Consider the following 20,862-nt stretch of genomic DNA (forward strand, 5'->3'; position numbering starts at 1 on the left):
CATATATTACCATTTTTCATTCTGTCTGCAACGCACTAGCTTACACGCAGCAGACAGAAGGCAGACGTGTGTAAACCCGAGCACCAGATGCAGACTGAGCAGGACTGAATGAATGATATAAAACTGAGCAGGAGAGCAAAACAGCAGCAGCAGCTCAACGCATGTGAGCACTAAAGAGATGGGTGATAACTGACACTTTCAAATGGTCTCTCACTTCCTGTGGTCCATGTGCACCTCTCTCTCTCTCTCTCTACTATGTTAATAAAAACCCCTCACTGTAGAGTGCAATAGTGAATTTTTGTTACTGTCTATGTCTAAATGTTTCATATTTAAAATGTTTCACATGTAAATATTTAAGAAAAACGTATATGAGTGTGCATGCACGTGTGTAAATCTGCGTATGTTCTAGCATGCAACAGTGGTTATCTGGTGCTAGATATCTGGAGTCATGCAGGACAGAGGCCTGCCTCTCTGCAGAGTGGTCAAGCATAAAACATACCTGAGTTTGTGTGAGTTTAATACTCTGCATGTGGGGGAATATCAGAACACTGCCTCTCTTCTGTATATCCTTAATAGAGTCAGCAGCAGAGATGCCAACACCAAAAAACCTGAAAGAGAGAGAGAGAGGATTCGTTAATAGAAAAGAAAAAAGAACTATTACAATTAGAGATGATTGCAGACACTACTTTAACAGCACATCTGTGTACTCTTCAACCTGTTTCCTTAAACAAATATTGATCTGTACACTGCAGTGCTTAATTTCGCTCGGTATGAGTCATGGCATATCTGCCCAGGGTAGAGAATAAGGCAAATGTATTTGCATAGGTCCTGCAGGCATTATTGATGCTACTGAGCTCACCACTGAGCACCTGTAATACAACACTGAAGCTGTTGCTTGCGTACTGGAGGCAAAAACAAGCTTTCACACTTCTCTTAAACCTATGAAACCTACTACCATCAACAGGGACTGAATGCTCCACTTTGAAAAGAGACCAAGGGCTGTCCATAAGATGAACCAAGTCTTCTTTTTTCTACACTGCAAAGACGAGGGACTAGAACATTCTGACAGCTACATAATAATCCTGTCAGAATATACTGCATGTCATCTCAACTGAACTGGGCTGGCGTGCAGTATGCTCCGATTACACCAGACCCATCAGCCCATGAGACCGATCAAACCAAGAAGCTTTTTCTGCAGTAACAAGTACATCAATTGTGCCTTTACAAGGTTATACATTAGCACCTTGTGGTCAGATGGTGAACCCTGTATTCATGCAAACTTTATTCATGCAAACTCCACTCATGGCAATTATGGAGCAGACGTGGACCTTTGTTGTAGTTCTGTCTTCAGCAAGCGTGCATGTGTAAAGCAGCTTGCAGCATGTCATCTCAAATCAAACGCCCACCCTGAAACATGCAGAATGTTCATCACTGTGCAAGGCCAGTACTCACCTGGTATGTAATCACCCCGTGGGTCGAAGTGTTAATAAATAAAGAATTTTCTACATTGCCCTCCTCTGTAGGGAGGAAAACAAGTTTAAAAGATGTCTTCCCTCTGGGTGGGATCACCTGCAGGAGCAAAAATGAGACCTTTAAATGAACCCAATCAATCAGTCAATCAACAGTTGAGGGCAGACATGGTCAATTAATTCACACTGCAGAGTGAGTATTGGGTCTTTCATACTGCTGAAACTGATGTGGTTTCATTCAGTTCCGCTGTTGGGGTGCAGTCTGGGAAGTCTGACATTCATACCAAAGAACCACGGGCAAAGGTCAAAGAGCCATGTTTGTTAGTTCTCAATGTAATTACCAACCAATCCATCTCAAAAGTTCATCTCCACACATGGACTGGGGCAGTCAAAAACGAACCCCCCCCCCCCCCAAAAAAAAAAAAAACCAAGAAAACAAAAAGTGGGTACGGGAAGAAGCTTATTATGTCAACAATTCCTGGTGGAAAGTTCAGAGGAACAAAGATGAAGGTGCTCGTTTCAAGATGATCGAAGCAGGCGAATTTTATGGGTCAAAAGTGACTGACGGGGTAAAATGAGAACAAAGCAGACAAAGGGAAAGACGGAAGCCCAAGCTAATGCTTTGGGGGAGAAATGACTCTGACAGAAGAGAGCAAGGGAAACAACCGGAAGGCTTCCCACATCAGAACACTCTCTCCCTCGCTCTCTGGTTTTTGGTGTCTGATTCTCTTAAGGACATGCAGAAGAGAGACACAGAGAGAGAGAGAGAGAAACCATATACTCACCCGTCTGTGGAAGGAAGGCATGTGAAAGTGTGTGCTGGATGAGAAGACCGACTGCAGCGTGACCGGCAGGTCCGCACTGGGGTTGTGGATGTAGATGGTTTCAGCTCGTGGGAGCCCCACTGGCCTACTCACACACACACACACACACACACACACACACACACACAGATCCCCAGACACGCACAGCATTAGCAACACTACATAAGTCAAATTTTAATATATATACAATTTTTAAGAGATATTGTCTTAAAACAGCTTTACAGGAAACCAGGTCTATAAGCCCACAGGCTCACCCCCTCAGTACCCTTCAGTACAGTCCACAAAGGGGAAATGAAAGCATTACTGAACATTAGGCTGATGTCATGGTTGTAAAACCTGCAGAAAGGCAGATCTGCCACACCTTTTTTCCAAGCTGTGAGGGTTCCCCCTCCCCCCTTCTTCTGCATACTATGAAATACAGGAATTCGTCACATACGGTCTTCAAAATATGCACCCGCTTTAAATTCTCAATTTTAAAAAGTTGTCCATTCCTAAAATATTTTTGAAAATATAAAACCACTGGACTGGTGAGCCTCATAAAGCACGCCATTTAAGTGACTGGGCATCATATCCAATTCACACCATCAGTGCCTGCATTACTGTTGCACAAGGTGCAGAGTATGATCAGACCCTGGTATAAAAGGTCACCGCACAGAGATGAAAGTGAAATCTCTCACAGGGCTGAGGGGGAAGTAAAGGTTGAAGGCTGTCAAAAAACAAAAACAGAAAAACCAAAACCCAAAAAACACAGGGCTCATCTTTACTTGTACAGTTTGACCTTCAGCAGTTTTGATGTGTGTTCATGGTCAACGTGTAAAAGCTTTGCGCCTCAAAGCTAAAAGGGTGAGCTGATGCTTAACAAAAGGTTTTGATGCTTTAAAAAACAAAAGAAGTTGGGGGGGGGGGGCCTTGATGGTCAACATCCATCTTTGCTATAGAAGCACACAGCAGGCCTAGGTGGATGCACTGAGAACCTGTTGCAAGATTTAAAAAAAAAATAAAAATAAAAATAAATAAATAAATAAAAAATACCAGACCAGCAGGAGGCCAAAGTAGCTCATGCGTGGTCACCCTGTTTTGTCAATACCACGCCAAGGTGTTTAGAGTTCAGCTTTGAATTCATATATTTAGACAAAAAACATTTAAAAATCTAGTCAGTTTGCAATGTAGTCAAACAGCGTCAAAGCAGTATGAAGGCAGCCTTTCAAAAAAAAAAAGGTTTTTTCCACTTTCACCAGCGTGTGGAGGATGGAGCTTCGATTTCCTCAAAACCACCACGTTCCACGTAAATCAGCGGCATTTGGCCTTTGGAGTACAAGATTCTAAGACTTATGCAGTTCTAGAATTAGACACTCTACTATTTTTAGATATGAGCAGAAGCCACTGTGACATCAAAATAGAACCGTCAGTGATGTGATGGTCCAATAGCACCAGGGTGATGGAACCCATCTGAAACAACAGCCCAAGGCTAGAAATTAGTCAGGGAGCATCTGGGTTACTCAGTAGCAGCCAATGAGCAAGAATGCCCGTGTGTGTTTTGGGTTTAACCAGAGCACGCGGGTAAACACCAAAAAGCACGTGGATAGAGCAGAACAGGATGGCTGATTAAATTAGCAGGGGCTAGAAATAAGGGTGTGCTTGTTCTCTCTCGCTGTCTCTCTGTTGCCCTGCCCATCTATAGATGGGGCTCTTTGCAATACATCAGCAGCATCCGAGAGCCAACTCTACAGCCCTGGCAACCCCACAACACATCCAGCCACAACAGCTTCATAAACAAACCCAGAGGAGAAGGCAGCAGTGAGCTCATAGCCCAGTAGCGAGAACACTCTGCCCCACTGTCCAGCCTAACACACACACACACACACACACACACACACACACACACGCGCTACTTGGCGAGGCCCAACAGGCAGACGGACCCTCCGCCAGCAGTACAGCTCCAGACGTCCAAGCACAACAAAACTAAAGCTATTCTGGATGTTTGCAAGACCCAACGGGAAACCTTGCAGTTCACGACCCTTCACTTAACCCCTTCCCCAGAGCTGAGAGACAAGAGGCAGGGCCATATTTGGGTATCTTCAGAGGCCCTGGCCGAGTACCATTACAAAGCTCCCCGCTTCCCACAGCACAGAGACCCTTAGGTCTCATGTGTTTCATTACAACTAGCAAGGAAGACTCACGACCCAAACAGATACGTTTCCTGTCAAGCATAAAAAACAAACAAATAAATAAATAAATGTTGAAGGACTGGATGGGCTTTGATATAAATGGACATTGTATTTTTTAACTGAATCACTGCACCTCTGAGAACATTAAAATTCCTCCTGTTCAACTAACCTAAAAAGAGAGAGCACAACGGTGCTGAAAAGATGTGCATGTCATCATATTCTGAGAGAGAGGGAGCGAGAGCGAGAGGGGGAGGATTTGGGAAGGTGCGAGCGCAACACGGTAACCTTCATCCGTGCGAAATGTACAAATAAAAAAGTCAGGCAACAGTAAGGACGTAGAGAGCTGTCAGTCAGTCACTTACTGTGTCCCGAAGTCCAGCACAGAGGGTTGGAGGCGGAGTGGTCTCCCGAGGTCCCTCACATAAAACGAGGAGCTGAGAGAAGCAGAAAGAGGGGAAATCACATCAGCATTGTAATGTCAGCTGAAGTCACAGCCCATTCCATACTGTGTGGAATACTGATTACTCTCCCTGATGCAGGTCACTATGCACACATGCTGCCTGTATGAGTTTGCACTGCTTTTTTTCCCCTTTCTGAATGTGCACTACCCTGTGCAACTCTATTGGTACGGAATGATGTATGGTTACCAATTTTTCCATACGGGACTCGTACAACAAAGCTTTAGGAAAAACAACAACAAAAGTCTGTTTCTAAAATGATTATTTGGATTTTAGTAAAGCTTTATCTCAAAAACAGAAAAAAGATGATCAATGTGTACATTAATTTTTGGCTCCATGCAGGCTACTGTAAAATCTTTCACCAGACACATCAATTTAGTTTAACTCTTATTTGCCATTCGGGATAAATTCAACCACATTCGGTTGAGCTTTCAAACCAATATATTTTGTGTTCGTGTGTACATGGTGAAATGCTTCCAGGCGTTGCTGACAGAAGGGCTAACACAGCTGTTCGTTGCTCTTGATAAGATTGAATAACACCCTGAACTCTGAGGGTGTGTCTCTGCAGGCTAGTCTCACCACCACCAGAAACAAAGCAAAACGCCACCTTTTTCTGGCTGTTTTTAACTTTCTCTCTTGACAAGTAGATGCAAGAATAAATTACAACAACACTCCATATTCTTATGTTTGCAGCTCTAAGCATGACCAATATAAAGACCACAGGCAGGTTAGAAATCTAGCTGTTCATTACTGCTTGGTAATTGCATCTTGTTTTCAATCTAGTCCAAATGGCCCTGCAGTTATAAACGGAGCCCTAGAAGGTTCAAGTTTTTTTGGAACAGACCATGTGGGGGAAGCGCAACATATCAACAGCCTTCAGGAGGGTGAGTGAGAAACAGAAAGAGACAGAAGTAAAGACCTAGGGTGGCAAACCACAAATTTAAAGCAAAACATCGCCTCATTGTCTCAGAATTAAGACAAATGATCTAATATACATTTAAACACAGTGCAAAGCAATTCAGCAAGGTTCACCCCCCCCCCATTTCCAAGCCTACCTTTAAGTCTAAAAGTCTATGACACTAAACCTAAAAAGACATTAACAGACAGCAGCTGGTAACAGGCTTGTCTTTCTTTTAACCCTTTAAATGCCTGGTCCAAAACAAAACAAAAACCAATTAAAAATGTAGTCAGATTTGGAGAATATCACTGCTGTTGCGCTGGAGTAGAGATGGAACTTGCAGCCTGTGGTGCACAGACACCTCCCTCAGTTAGCCGACCTTCAGACCGCACACGCGACCTGCACACCCAGGGCTAGAACAGTGATTCACTGTTACACTGTGGTTATACAACAATCAAACTATAAAGTTATACAACAGTCAAAGTGATTCTGAGCAACAAAACAACCAGCAGCAAGAGACAAACCAAGCTGTGGGACTGATGGAAAGGAAAATGTTTGTAGGAGTGTCTGGGTCTGTTCTCAGCATGCAAAAGTCTATATCTGCACATCACTGGAGTGGAGTTCTTGCTGGAACATGTTTTCGAAAAGCTAAAACTGCCAGAGGGCAAAAATCACGGATTTGTATGAAGCGCAAGGCACCTTTCCATCGGAGATGCTACAGGAGGGAATAAAAACAACGGGTTTTCTGCATTCAGAGCAAAACCACCATCACTGATCAAAACAAACTAACGTTTTCAACCTGGAAGATGCAGTCTTTAAACAAAGGAGGGTGGAGAAGAAGAGACAATGGCAGAAATAACAGCATCACACACACACACAGCAACCAAACACTAGGAAAAAAGATGACTCGAATTGCATAGAGTGCTTACTTCCTGTCTACCCTCAAACAGGAAACGGTGGGTAATTTTGAATTCTGCTCATGCGGTGGGGGAGGGGAGACCAGGGTGTCGCTCATTGCTCATGTGAGCTTTGTTGCTGTGCTTCATTTTTCATACACTTGAGGTTAGCATCTGCATGGGGGAAAGCCAGCAGCAAACCATCAAGAACGGTGCCAAGGCATGGCAGCCTGAATGGAATGTAAAGAGTGTTGCCACCTCTCCTCATTTCACTGCATTTGTCACGGTTGAGCTTGTCCTCCGGACCAGGCACTGGTAGACGGAACATTATGGAACCTCTCTGGACAAGTCAAGACTTGCTCTCAAGAACAAGACCCGTGTAGATTAGAAATAACACAAGCGTTGGCATCTGATCTCCTGCCAGCCATCGGAGAGAGGAGTCTTACTTCAAGAGTCGGGCATCACTTGTTCATGGATGATGCAAGAACAGCGTTGTTCCTTTGGTCACTATTTAAATGTTAGGCTGAGGTACAACATGTGCTCCAGTGCCCTTAACTGCTCTCTCATCTTTGAGATGAATGCAGCTGCTAAGTTTGGACTGTGTTCAATGTCTGTGGGTTTTACATTCATCAAAATTATGGTATCGTGTATGTAAGGTCATAAGCCTGAAAACCCCATGTGACTAATGTATAATGAAACCATACTGAAGTACTCAAACACCCATAATAAAGTGAACTGATACCCAAACTGATGTCTACTTCCATATACTGAAGTACGCAGACCTATACTGTCATATACAGCCTGCATGGCATCTGTACCACCTAGGTCCAGTCCTGCATCTCAGGTCTGGGACAGGCTGGATGGATCCATGCCCACTTTGACAATTGTGTCAGCAGTGGCATGTGGCTAAATATTGTGTTTTAGTGCTTCCATTAAGCCAGGGGAGTAAATTCAAGTAACTCCAGTCCTAGATACTACTACAACAACAACAACAACAACAACAACAACAACAACAACACTACAGAGATAATTTCAACACTCCTGGCTCTAATATTCAGGAGCTACTGAAGGCCTTGATAATCTGTACTAGAGTGTGTTAGATTAGGGTGGAACTCTGCAGGGTTGGCAGACCTCCAAGACTGGAACTGGACAGTGCCACACCACGTGAAAACCCAGATTTTTTTTTTTTATAATATTAGTAATCAAGTGCAAATTCTACAGTCTAAAAATGTTTAACAGACTGTTTCATCATTCTGAACGGTAGACCTTTCAGAAGCATAGAGTGCTTACAGTTCTAAACGGCCTAAACCAATTTCTCACTCAACCAACCTCCCCCTGGAGTATACTTCTAAATAAGTGAAGCCTGACCACTCACATTTATTTTATATTTAATAATCCCTGTGCATGAAATAATTGTAAGAATTGTACACATAGCTCAAATAACACAACCACTGTGCAGCCTCCACTGTGATCCGGAGTGTAAGAGGGTTGAGAAAAATGAAAACCCCTAAATTAAGAAAATTAAACAGTCCAACTTCTACTTGGTCTGATTCCAAACTGAGTAAGAGAATAAGAGGCTACATAGCTTCCCAACTCTGCTCTGCACAGTAAATTCATGACACAGGAATCACTCACCAACAGACAGGTAAGGGTGTGGCATTTTTAACCTATGCTTGTCAAAAACAAACCCAGGCAAACTGTGTGTAAACATCAGTGGTAAAACGAAGCAATTAAATTAAATTAAAGCAATTAAATTAAAATCCCATATCCTAGATTATCCTAAACAAACACGCACACAAAATATATTGGTCATGTGTTACAGGACGGCTTGAGACATCCACCAAACCCATCTTAACCAAAGGCAAAAAGATTTAAATGAACTGGTGGCTGGGTTGTTAGTTTAAGATTACACTCATCAGTAGTTTGCCTCCCAACAGCATATCGGGACCAGCTCGCAGGGTGGTGAGGCATGTCAGTCCAGCGAATAAACCATACTGCCAGTCAATTTGTTACGTTAGGCTAGTCCGGTCTAGTCCTAAAGCCAGTCCACACTTTGCATCTGTCCCAGTTCTGAATACATCAGCACACTTATCAGGTGTTATGGGAGGTGGAGTAAAACAAAAATGTGGCCTGGCTAGAACCCACCCCATGGAGCAGGACACCGAGTGAGCGAAACTCTTATCTACTGCTTCACCAAGTGTTATGCAACTCTGTGGGCCAGACAGTAACACACAGTGCCAGTAGGAGACTACCAAAACAGATATGGCTGTGCACTGGAAAAGAGTAAGAGATGTTGTGATTGTGTGTGTGTGTGTGTGTGTGTGTGTGTGTGTGTGTGTGTGAGAGAGTTACGAGAATGTAGGAGGTGGCATTGTAATGCTGCTGCCGATTGGCCACTGGGCAAACACAGGCATGAGGAGATGAAGCGCAGCATGAGGTGTGAACCTCAGAGCGCACACACACACACACACACACACACACACACACACACACACACATGAAAGAAAGAAAACAAAAAAAAAAACGGAGAACATCTAAATGAGTGAAAAAGGATGAAACCCGAAGGAGATAAAATGAGTAATGATGACAGAGAGAAAGAAAGAAGGGTTTTATGAAGGGAGGAAAAAAAACTGCTTGCAGTTAGCCAGAGTAAACCAATAAAACAGACGACACACATGGGTGCATTCACATGTTCTCCGAGTGTGCAGGTGAGCACAACGAGGCGCTTCATTGCCATGTCTCAACAACTTTTTTTCCCTTAAAACAGGTGCCACCCAGAAACCAATACACACACACGCAAAAAAAAAAAAAAAAAGATGGAGTGCCGTTTTACGTTTTAGACGTTCCTCCGGCAGCAAGAAGGCCAAATCAACATTTGCCTGCCATTCACAAGCGCTGGTATTTTTGGAATCAACAGTCATCCTCACTGCTGGTGAGATGTCAGCAGGCGGTAAAGCAGAGCAGAGGGGACAGGAGCGGAGAGGTGCATGCTGGGACCAGAGGCTATGGGCTGCGGCTGTATGTTTCTGCTTTGTTTGAGGGTTGTGGACTTCAGATAGTTCAGAGAGATGCAGGAGAACAGTAGAGTCAGTCGTCATCATCATCCTTTCATCTCTCTCTCTCACACACACACACACACACACACACTTAGCTGCAGCTGTTGTGTGATATGAGCATAAAGCCAACACTTATAGTTGGGAACCTTACAGTTGGTCAACCATTCCACTCTCATGATGCAGTGCAGTAAGTCTCTTTCGCGTGTCTGCTCTTCTTAAGGAAAAAGAAGTGATCCAAGTGATCTGTGACTTAAGGATAGAGCAGCTTGCACTGAACAGCTGACTAGCCAGAAAAGGCAATAAGAGAGACCCCACACTCTGCCAGAATTGAGCCTGCTCTCTCCTTTATTCAGCTCAGAGGCAATAAAAAATAAATAAATAAATAAATTAAAAAGTGAATTTCAAACCCGAACGCAAACTGTATTGACAATCAGTCGTGCTGGTAAACTGTACTGGCAAACGGCCATTACTGGCTACACCCTTGTGAGCTATGCACGTAAGGGTGGATCTGAAAATGTGAGAAACCCAGAGAAACTAAAAAATAAATGAATAGGCAAACTTGGTTGTGCTCCTGTAGAGAATGTGGCAGAGCAGACCGGGAAAGGTGTGAGCAACCCCAACGCTGTGCGTTCCTAAGGAGCACATACTGTGTGATGTATACTGATAAACACATACAAGCTGCTTTGGATAAGAGCAGCTGCCAAATGCTGAAAACGTAGATTCAGAATTATACTAATTGTAAAAAAGGTCAGAACAGTGTTCCCTTGAGAAATCTTCAGAAGGCCTTAAGCACAATGTCCCACCCTCAAACTTCTTGATGAAAATTTCCTGCAAACCCTGAGGTGACTCGTGATCTACATGGAGTAAGAGCAACGTGCAAGATGCATAATGAAACCACCTTTACAGTAAAACAGGATTACAAGAAGTGTTTAAATGTCCTCTGCTGTGCAACAGCGGAAATGGAGACTATAAGGCCTCAAATTGTGCAAGATGTCTGCTTTCTCTTTGAAAGGACAAAGGTCCAGCAGTGCACAATGTACACGACTCTGCATTTAAAACAGAAGTCAACAAAGTGCACTCTACACGTTCACAACGCACGTTATTGATCACCGCAATAGTGGGCAATAACGGTATATGCAAATGGACCTTCTTAAAACTACCCAATCAGACAAATTCCTTTTTTGTGGGCTGTGAACATCCTGACCAAATCACAATTGTTCCGTATGAGTATTGCGTGACTATACTGACTGATCAAGGTTTGCACACGACCCAGCACATAGATGAAGTTTTTGTAAAAATGGCACAGGCAGACATTTAACCACGTCACATCTGGTTTCACCAGTGTGCTTTAACATATATAAAACACATTTGAGATTGCGGTGTGCTTTATTTTAATATATTTTCACTGGAATATTTTTCTCCACATTGTGCAGTCTTACCGTTCTGACAGAACATGCTTCTGATATTCTTACACATTTGTTGGATTTGTTTGGAAACATGAAACTAGCTGACCAGGTTTTTAGGAACACAAGTACTGGAGGGCTTTTGGAAGCACAGCCACATTACGAAGCCAAGTGCACTAGGCGTGTACTGGCACAAACGGGTAGTAAAAACAGCCTGAAGACCTTTGTTACATTATATACCTCATTTTATTAGCATTTTATGTTCTCTCTCTCTCTCTTTTTTTTTTTAAACTGGCAGTTAGGGTCAAGAATTTTTGTGCAGCATAAACGATGATTAGGAAAGAGAACAGTATTATGTTGACATGCCAAAAACAAATAAAAGCAAGGAGCACTGGAGTGGAGAGTCTAAAGACCTAGCTGCACTTAGCGTCATGTTGTACAAATAACCACACAGATTAAATTTTTAAAAAACACCACACTTAACAGCAAATCTGAATATTTGAGTGATGCCGTAACAGTTTGACCTATAGCCCAAAACACAGACTATGGACCTGTTCTACACTCTTAACAGCTTGAAGCCTACAGTGGGAGTGGCTATAGCAGTCTCCACCAAGCCCGACTCACTTTAAAATCATAATAAGGACAAAACGAATGCTGATTGAAATCATGCTTCCTCAGCTGTGAGAGCATGGATAACAAAATCACCTAAAGAAGTAAACGTGCAAAGACTGTTGACATTCACAGCGTGCTCATTAATGGGCCGAGGTTAACACGAACAGTGGGACGTTAGCCCAGTTTCCATTTCCTCTTTATGTAGTACCTCTGCCCAATAACTCTCAACAGCATTTAGAGTCGTCCTCGCGTAACAGGGGCTCGGTCAATGCGCATCCGCGAGCCCACCTTCCCTTCATACGTAGCAAGCATGGCAAAAAGTCCAAAAGGTCACCTGTAGCCTCATATGCCGCTTGATACATGGCAGAAGCACACTGGGAAAACTGCCTACCTGTTACCAGGTCTGCCAGTCATTCCATCTAAGCTGACTTTACCTGCAGAACTAACGAGTGCACGTGCACACGCACGCGCACGCACGCCATGCTTTTTCCTCACGTTTGTTAACAGTACGAATGCTATAAAAAAGGGGAAAAACACCCATGTTTATAACTGGCCCCATATAACCCAATGACTCAAAAACACAGTATAAATTAGTCTGTCACTTCACCTTGTATACACATTTTTCATATTATGTACTTGTCACTCTGTATAAAGTAGGCTGCATTTCACATACAGCCCTGGGTAACCCAGCCAGCGCACTAAAGCGGTGACGTGTGTTTCCAAGCCAAAAGAGGACAAAACAACGGATGAAATTTGAGAGCCAAAGCACATTTAAATAAACAAAAGCACAGTAAACAGTGTGAGCAGAGCCTGGCCGTCATACATCAGCCCGCAGATGCAGAAACACGTGCGCACGCGCGCACAGCCTTTCCAACATGATTAGCCCAGAGTTTATTGCTTATCCTATACCCATCACATACAGTTATCCACATGAAAATGGTCGCGAGAGAACTTTCGGAGGTCCTTCGTTGTGACTCAACACCTTGGCCTTTCAACGTCCCAATATGCTCAGGGACATACAGCCACATGCACGATAACCGGCCCAAATGGTCAGAAATGGGGAGACGTTAGCGCTGTATGTGCAGGATGGCCCTCGCAGCAGGCTGAATGAAGAACAGGTCTACAGGCAGAGGAGCTGAGGACAGAGCATGCAAAGCTCCCCCGCTGCATTCGCTCGTGTGTGCTGGTGGGTTTCTTTTAGTAGATGCATGTTTCCATGGCTACAGGTGTCTAATAAAAGCAGCATGTGCACTGCGCAGGCAGATCAGCTGGCTCCAGAGCTATGTGGAGCTGCCGGTGACGTTGGAATTCCATCAGTTCATTCCCAGGGCCACGCGCACTACAACACAGACTGGACAAACACGCCACTCTGGACACTCTCTGTGTGTGCTGTGTGTGTGCGCGCGTGCGCATCTGTGTAAAGGTTTCAGCGAGCAGGGGTTTGGTTAAGAAATATGAGTCACAGTTTACTGTCTTCTTTTACTCTGGAAGCAATTGCTAATTTAACTGCCAAAATCTGTTTGCCTAAAGAGTGTGGGGGTGTGTATTTTAGCAGTCAGCAAGATGCCCTACCAAGGGAAGTGAAAACAAGAGCTATTAGTGGACCAGTTCATAGTCTTTTCTATAGTTGTTTAAACTCTAAGAGGAACCATGAACAGACTCTGTGTCATTACCCAGTTGAGCACAACCCAATGCTAAGTCCAGAATGCCTGCATTCTGAGCGAAGATGTTACACAGAAAACCAGTGTGTCTTAACTGATCCTTCTCACAGTTGCACTGAAGCAGATGTACCCTAGAAAAAAACTGAGCATTTTTGCCATTTCTAAATTTAACCTCTGTTAAATGACCGGCTAGACTTATTCCCACTGTTTACATTAATAACAGTCGAGGCTTCGTGGCTTCGTGGCTTCTCAAGATCGTGAATGTTAGGAGTGTGGCATTAGGGTCTGCACTGGTCAGTGTTGTGTGTCTTGCTGATTAGCGTTTAGCCACAAACCGTACAACCCCCTCTCATGCGCTGTGGGCACTTTCTGCCTGTAGCATCTGCTGGTGACAGATAGCAGTGAGGGGGTAGGTGAGTGGCTGTCTCTGGGGAGGAAGCAGGGAAAGTACAACTCGAGTGAAAGTGACAGCTCTTCTGTTTTCTACGAGACAGATAAAGGCAAGCACACGTGCACGTCTGCACAGCCAGGATACAACAATAATTAGCACACTGAGGGGGCTCTCAGTCCACTATGCACAAAGCCAAAACAAGGACATAGCCATGTTTTACACGAGGCAACAGGAGCATCGCTGCAGGCTGTGCTAGCCACGCTCCTCAGAGACAACAAGGCTTTCAGTCTGCACTTAGCTTAAAAAAAGTAAAAATCCAGTGTGTGAAAAAGTGAAACTCAAGTTCAGGATACTTGGCTGAAGCACCAAGACTCCCCTCTCAGGTTGTTTCTGAAAAAGCTAAAGCATGAGACTGGTAATTGTAACACCTTTGTTACACGTTATCTGCGTTAAACTTCACACATTGCCTACTTACTGCTACTAATGCAGTGTTACCACAGCAGCTAAAGAGGCTAAAGTTAAATGTTTCCACACAGAACCCTCACAAAATCAATGTAAAACCCTGAACTCATTTTAGAAGTGGTTTACTCCAATTCGTGTCACCAAAGCTCACTGGTTTAATGCATCTCTCCCTCTCGCTCAGTGTCTCACGCAGTGTGTGTGCGTGCCCATTTTAGGCGTGCAGTGTGAGGCAGCACAGGAGTGTACTGCGGAGTGCAGAGAATGTACAGGCCCCACTGTTCTTCCCATTAGGCGATAGACAGCAACTACAGAAGCGAGAGCTATTCTCTCAACTCCAGGAGAAATGGCTAAACAAATGTCTGAGGAAGAGTTTGTAATGTACACATGGCTGGTTGAAATCAGGCAAGAACGCTTGACATGTCAGTTAAGATGACTACATCCCAGTGACACTTGAATAGAGGTAACCAAACACTAAGAACAGTCAACAGAAATAACAAAAACACCGAGACGATGACCGGCCTCTCAATATGAGAACACTAAAATTTGCAAAATTATCCCTCTCCCCCCCCCCCCCCCCCCCCCCCCCCCCCCCCCCCCCCCCCCCCCCCCCCCCCCACACACACCACACAGTGAGGCAACTCAGAATGCCACATCACAAAACGTTTAAAACAAAATGTTCACAGAGCCACTTTAATAAGACTGGGGAAAAAAAACCCTGCAACTTGATTGCAGACCAATGCTTTGTATCTTTTAACTAAACCCACATCTCTCTCACTCTCTCCTCCAATGTGCCTGCTATTCACCCATTCTGCTGTTTTCCTGCTAAAACACAGCACACCTCTAATACACATCTTGCAGCCAGTTTGGTATTGCTGTTCTGCACCTAGACTCTTTTGTTTCACATTATTATAAATCACTCAAAATACGTAAATGTTAGGTGTAAACTACATGAGGACTGGGTGCAGCAGCACAAGACGCAGGGAGGTAGAGCGAGACACAGGGAGGTAGTGTGTGATGTAAGCTGATGCAAGCATGTCTGCACAGATCTCACCTGTCCTCCTGAGGGAGACTTTCAGCGCTCCGCTCTTCCGCTGCCTAGAGGAGAGAAAAAAACAAAACAAAAAACACACACACACTTTTAGACTCTACAGGTATTCAAGTACACAAGAGTGAAAACTTCAGAGTGAACTTAATTTTGAGACTATAATTTGCTAATCAGGATAGATCAGATTGTTTGGCTGTTTTGTCCGCTCTGTGTGCGTCTCTCTCCATCTTACTCATAATGAAACATCCCCATGGTACATATATTCAGTACGTATCGGTGGATTTGCAAGTAACAAAACAAACAAGAAATAAAATGCAGGATGGCACATGCAAGTTCAAAAATTCATCAAGCCATCATATGAAATGCATTAAATATATACACTGAGATATTTGAGTAAAAACATTAATCATATAAATCACACCAGTATCCAAAGTCACAATATAATGAAAATACCACAGGCTAAGCATACACAACTGAGTTACTTACTAAATGCCCTAAACGCACAAATCTCCCTACATCGTAAGACACCTGAAACCATAGTAGCCCCATAGCAATCTCCATGCAGTGATAAAACAGTTTCAGTAGAAGCAAACTGCAGCATCCTTGTGATATGGTGACTTCCAACAGTTCCAGGCTGGTGTCAACTACCCGCCAAGTATGAAGGAGCCCTTAATGAACAGCTGGCTCATGCTAAGTCACAAGGAAGAGACTTTGCAATGCAGGCTCCTTTGCATCAAATACAGAGAATATTAGCACACATGCAGACCTACCAAATGTGTGCAGACAGAACATATGCATGCAGACAGACCGTATTAGCAAGCATGAAGACCTACAGAACCGCTGCAGACAAACTGTATTAGCATGCATGCAGACCTACAGAACCGCTGCAGACAAACCATATTAGCATGCATGCAGACCTACAGAACCGCTGCAGACAGACCGTATTAGCATGCATGCAGACCTACAGAACCGCTGCAGACAGACCGTATTAGCATGCATGCAGACCTACAGAACCGCTGCAGACAGACCGTATTAGCATGCATGCAGACCTACGAAACTGCTGCAGCCACAAACAGCCTGAGGACACTCGAAAAGAGAAAACGGCAAGACTGCTCAGTCATCCCTGACATGAATATTGACCACTGTTTAATGTGAGGCTATTTACACCTCTGCCCTGGGGACACAACCCCACCGAATAAACCCGATCTGTAGAGTGCCAAATAACAGAGAGCTAGCCACTAGCCACAACACACACACACACACACACACTATACAGGCATGTTGTGGTGATTTTTAAATTTATTTATTTTTAACAGGTTCAGATCTAAAATAAACCCGCCTACAAAATCTAACTGATCATTTATATGCATTCAGGATTTTTTTTTTTTTGGTAATACCACCCAATTATGTTGGTCTTCTGTTCATAAACTGTCGTAAACCTAAATAAATGTCGAGCAGAAGTTAAATCATACAAATAAACGCAAAGTAGCAGTAGCACTGGGACAGAAAATATGCACAGCACTACATTTAGAAAGTTATGCAATCCAGGCTCCACGCAGGTTATGGAAGCTGGACACTTTTCTTATTATAGCACATTAGTGTGCGCCTCCATTATAGTGCTCTGCAAACTGAGACACCCCCCCCTTCACGTCTCCCTTTTGTCTGTTACGCAACATCTCTGCAGCAGAAGCACACTCTGCAGCTTTGGGACCGGTTCGTTAAAACACTCCCTCGACGCCAGTCAACAGAGGACACGGCCAGTCGGGAGAGTGAGTTCGTCTGAACAGCCCCTGCATGCGGGGCGGTGACAGGCCTGCATCGGCTGCAGGAGTGCCACAACCATCGGGGTGCCAGCCAGACCAGCAACAGGAATGCAACAGTCCTACAAAGATGGAGCACACTAAAGGCCAGCGCCTCTGGAAGCAGACCAGAGATCTTCTTCAAAGGTTGCTACGCCCTCCTGATTAGACCCTTTAATTACATAACTCATCAACGATGGAAACATTGCACAACTTAAAAGTGCAGATAAAACAGCTTAGAAATGGAAATTTCCATCACATCTTCAGTTGCGGTACGGTTAGAGAATGACCACACAAACCAGCATCAGGAGCTACTGCACCTTACTCTTCACATACAGCACAGCACAAAAGCAGCATGTCTGTCTCAATGCCTCAAACGCAGTGGAACAAATCATACGCTTATGTAATTTATTTTTTTTGGCCTTTCCATCAACAAATGTCCACATTGCTACACCATATGTTGTGTTTTGTTCCAATTCTAAATGGCAAAAGCATGTTTGGCATTCTTCATCTCCCTGGTCAATTCTTAACATCCCACACTGATGACGCAACCGTAATCAGATACGACATGGCAAACTCTCAGCAACATAAAACAAACCATTAGCGTTCCTGGATTATATCCCATGAGCGTGCATAGTGACACACAAACACTACTCACATTTTGTCCTGGGGGTTGTAAAAAAAAAAAAAAAAAACTTGTATAATGGTTTGAGAGTTTATAGATTTGATTCCATCTGACAGCTGCTACAGCTGTACATCTGAGCCACTGAATCCAACTTCCTATAGTAGGTTATTGTAGCAGGTTATGGGGGGGGGGGTCAGAAACACTACACAAAACATATAGGAAAGGAAATCACATTTATTCATTAGCTACTCCACAGGACGAGAATATCGTTATTGAGCTTTGCGCCATGACTGGTACACTGTTGATCAAACACTCTTTCCTGAGTTTAGTTATTCAAGAACTGTGAATTTCACAAGAATATTTCACCAGGGACTTACAGCAGCAAGGACTAGATGAAATACACATAAATGCAAGCAAATTGAGGAGGCAGTAGAGGGTCATTCTGTCCCTATAAGGTTTGGGTTTCTTAGCTAGTCAAGGAAACATGGTGGGCCTAAACTTCAAGGTGTATGGGAATTTAAACTTTAAAAATATTTTTTTAACATATATCGAACTAAATCAGCAGAATAACCCTTTTCTGTTTCCAGAACAGAAAGATATATATATTTATATATTTTCCTTTGGTATGTATAATGCACACACGAGTGAATTCTAAGGTTAGGGAGAACGCAAAATAATGTCATCGTTCGTTATGCAACCCACGTGACCACTCGGTCGCTGTAAATGTTCGGTTTTGCAAATGCAAAACCCTTTTTTTTTGCAGGGGTAAGGTAACGTTACGTTAGATATTTATCTGGGAACTCTAGAGGTTGCGTTCTCTGTCCATAACGTGGCGACAGACGTCACGTTCAGCAATCCGTGGAGTCCACTGACTGATTGCCATAGCCACGCGCTTCCCGCCTCCCAAAAGAACATTCCCCTTCATTAGCAACTGGCCCCGCTGTTATTCCCGAGAAATGAGGAGACCCGTCCTTGCGACAGAATCGCTTTTCCCTTCGTTTGCCGACGCAACAGTCGACCGGACACAAACGTATCCGTTCTAGCGTTCAGACTCCAACGCACGTGCTACATCCGCTCTACCCAATGGGAGATGATGGACGCCTTTGTGACCGTGTACTTGCTCGTGCTGGGGGTAGGATTCTGGAGGCAAACGCGGCAGTTTAGTTTGTATTTTGACTCACGTACCTGCGACGGCACTAGGAAGTCCGTGTCCTCTGCCTGCCACACTTCCACCACGCTGGACATTTCGGCGAGAGCTTGTTCGGCGAGAAGAAAGAACGTCATGTAAACACAGGGAAACACATGCCAAAACCTCCGGTCCGCTTGCATCCGCACGACTGTAAAGCAGGATTTTGGACGGACGCGCACACAGCGGTGACTGCGTTTCTCGTGCATGCACATCGGCTATTCTTTTGCAGTACGTTAGCGCGAGTACCGAGCGGAGATGCCACGGATGACAAAGGCGTGTGGCTGGCAATTTAAGAGACTCGTTGTACCGTTTTGTTAACGCCCATACCAAATAGCCATAGATTTTGTATGACCTGAAATACTTAACTACACTTAAACGAAAAAAATAACACTCCTATTTCCATGATTACAAATATTAAACGGCGGCTAAGTTTTCCTGTTGAGCTCTGCTACAGAAGAGAGCTTTGTTGCATATTTACACAGGAAACGGTATCGTCCAAAAAAGACTGCTTGCTTTCTTCCTTAAAACGCAAAAAAAAAGGAGTAAACTACATGTGGATGTAAATATATAGCTAAGCCAGATCAACAAGAATTTAAAGCGAAATTTAAGTAAATATGCTTTTTTTGGGGGGGGGGGGGGGTGTTCAAGAAAGGCAGTCCTCTTCTAGCGAAAGCGACTTGTCAAGTGAACACTTAGCTAGTTCCCTCCGACATTTTCGTTCGCTGGTGCATTCGTTTACAAAAAATACACTCCGTCGGACCTTGAAACTGGGCTCCTCCGCGCTGGAGGAAGGGCAGCAGTAGTTGTAGAATTCCTAGCAGGACATTAATCCACGTTTTCCTGTGGCAGTGGCCGCCTCGGTCGAGGTCCCGTTGGGCCGCCATGCTGGCGCGTCGTGCTCGCTCGCAGGGCTCGCGGTGACTGCTCCGTCTCCACGCGGCGGGCTCCGTCCGCTCGCTCTCCTCGCACCCGCCCACCGTGCTTCGTCTTCTCCGGTATCGGTGCTGTGTGCTGAGTATGCGCCGACTACAGCCAGTCCATTACGATCACTTGCAGGAGCTAAAATGCGAAAACATCATTAAATGTTACGAGCTTTAGTTTGTTTGTTTGTTTGTTTTAAATAAAAAACCTCAGTGCGGCTCTGATTACGGCTTGGCAAACAATGTTATAGAGCTATTCAAAGAGAGTGTACAATTGACTACATCTATATTAATTTAGGAAAAAGCACAGAGGCTCGTTATGGATGTGCTTTTGCCATGGTTGTAAACCAGTTATCGACCAGACTTCGCATTGATGATCAAACGTCACACTGAAAGTTAACCTGACCAACAGTAGCTTGAACCAGTAATGTTTTAATTACGACTGGACAATTCCAGTCTTTACTAAATGACCTGTATGAATAGTTGAATTGTCTTACTAGGAAAAAAAAAAAAATTACAGTTCAGTGCTGTGACCTGCTAGGGAACAGTGCAAGACCTGGTCAGTTTGGTAGTACCGAGAAGATGTTGCTCGGTAATTTTACGCTGCATTTAAAACATGCCAGAGCTACGGACCTCACCGGTCAGGGTATTTACATTCTCAGACTTTTGAGCAAACTATACAAAACGGAACCTTTGGCTTATACATCGCTATTTAGTAACAGCAAATAGTTCATGCATAAAGAATAATTATAGATATATGAACCGTACCAGCATACTGCATAAATGTATGTTAAAGCCGACATTCCCATATAATGAATATTTACTCTAAGAAGAAAAAAATAATCACCAGGAAATAGTTGTCTGTATTAAACGTGCAAACATTACTTACCTGTTTATATGCAAACTGAATGTACTTTTAAATACGAGGTGAGTGGGTGTTGCAAGTTGTCATATGCATGTCAGGAACAATTTCAGAATTCCTTTCA

The 20,862-nt window shown here is 43.9% G+C and overlaps 1 protein-coding gene across 1 annotated transcript in view; it reads right to left on the reverse strand.

Annotated features, from left to right (window-relative positions):
• The window catches only part of tmem131l (transmembrane 131 like), a 34,172-nt gene extending 14,275 nt beyond the window's left edge, over window positions 1–19,897 (reverse strand). The window contains exons 1-7 of the mRNA XM_035529695.1: window positions 19,717–19,897; window positions 18,953–19,023; window positions 15,350–15,393; window positions 4,824–4,895; window positions 2,255–2,378; window positions 1,451–1,569; window positions 500–605 (exon numbers count right to left, since the gene is read on the reverse strand). Of these exons, the coding sequence (XP_035385588.1) occupies window positions 500–605; window positions 1,451–1,569; window positions 2,255–2,378; window positions 4,824–4,895; window positions 15,350–15,393; window positions 18,953–19,023; window positions 19,717–19,840 (660 nt within the window). The 5' untranslated portion in view covers window positions 19,841–19,897. The remainder of the gene's footprint in view (window positions 1–499; window positions 606–1,450; window positions 1,570–2,254; window positions 2,379–4,823; window positions 4,896–15,349; window positions 15,394–18,952; window positions 19,024–19,716) is intronic.
• Window positions 19,898–20,862: the final 965 nt, after the last annotated feature.

The sequence above is a fragment of the Electrophorus electricus genome, chromosome 9, assembly GCF_013358815.1.
Source record: "Electrophorus electricus isolate fEleEle1 chromosome 9, fEleEle1.pri, whole genome shotgun sequence".
In the NCBI taxonomy this organism is placed as follows: domain Eukaryota; kingdom Metazoa; phylum Chordata; class Actinopteri; order Gymnotiformes; family Gymnotidae; genus Electrophorus; species Electrophorus electricus.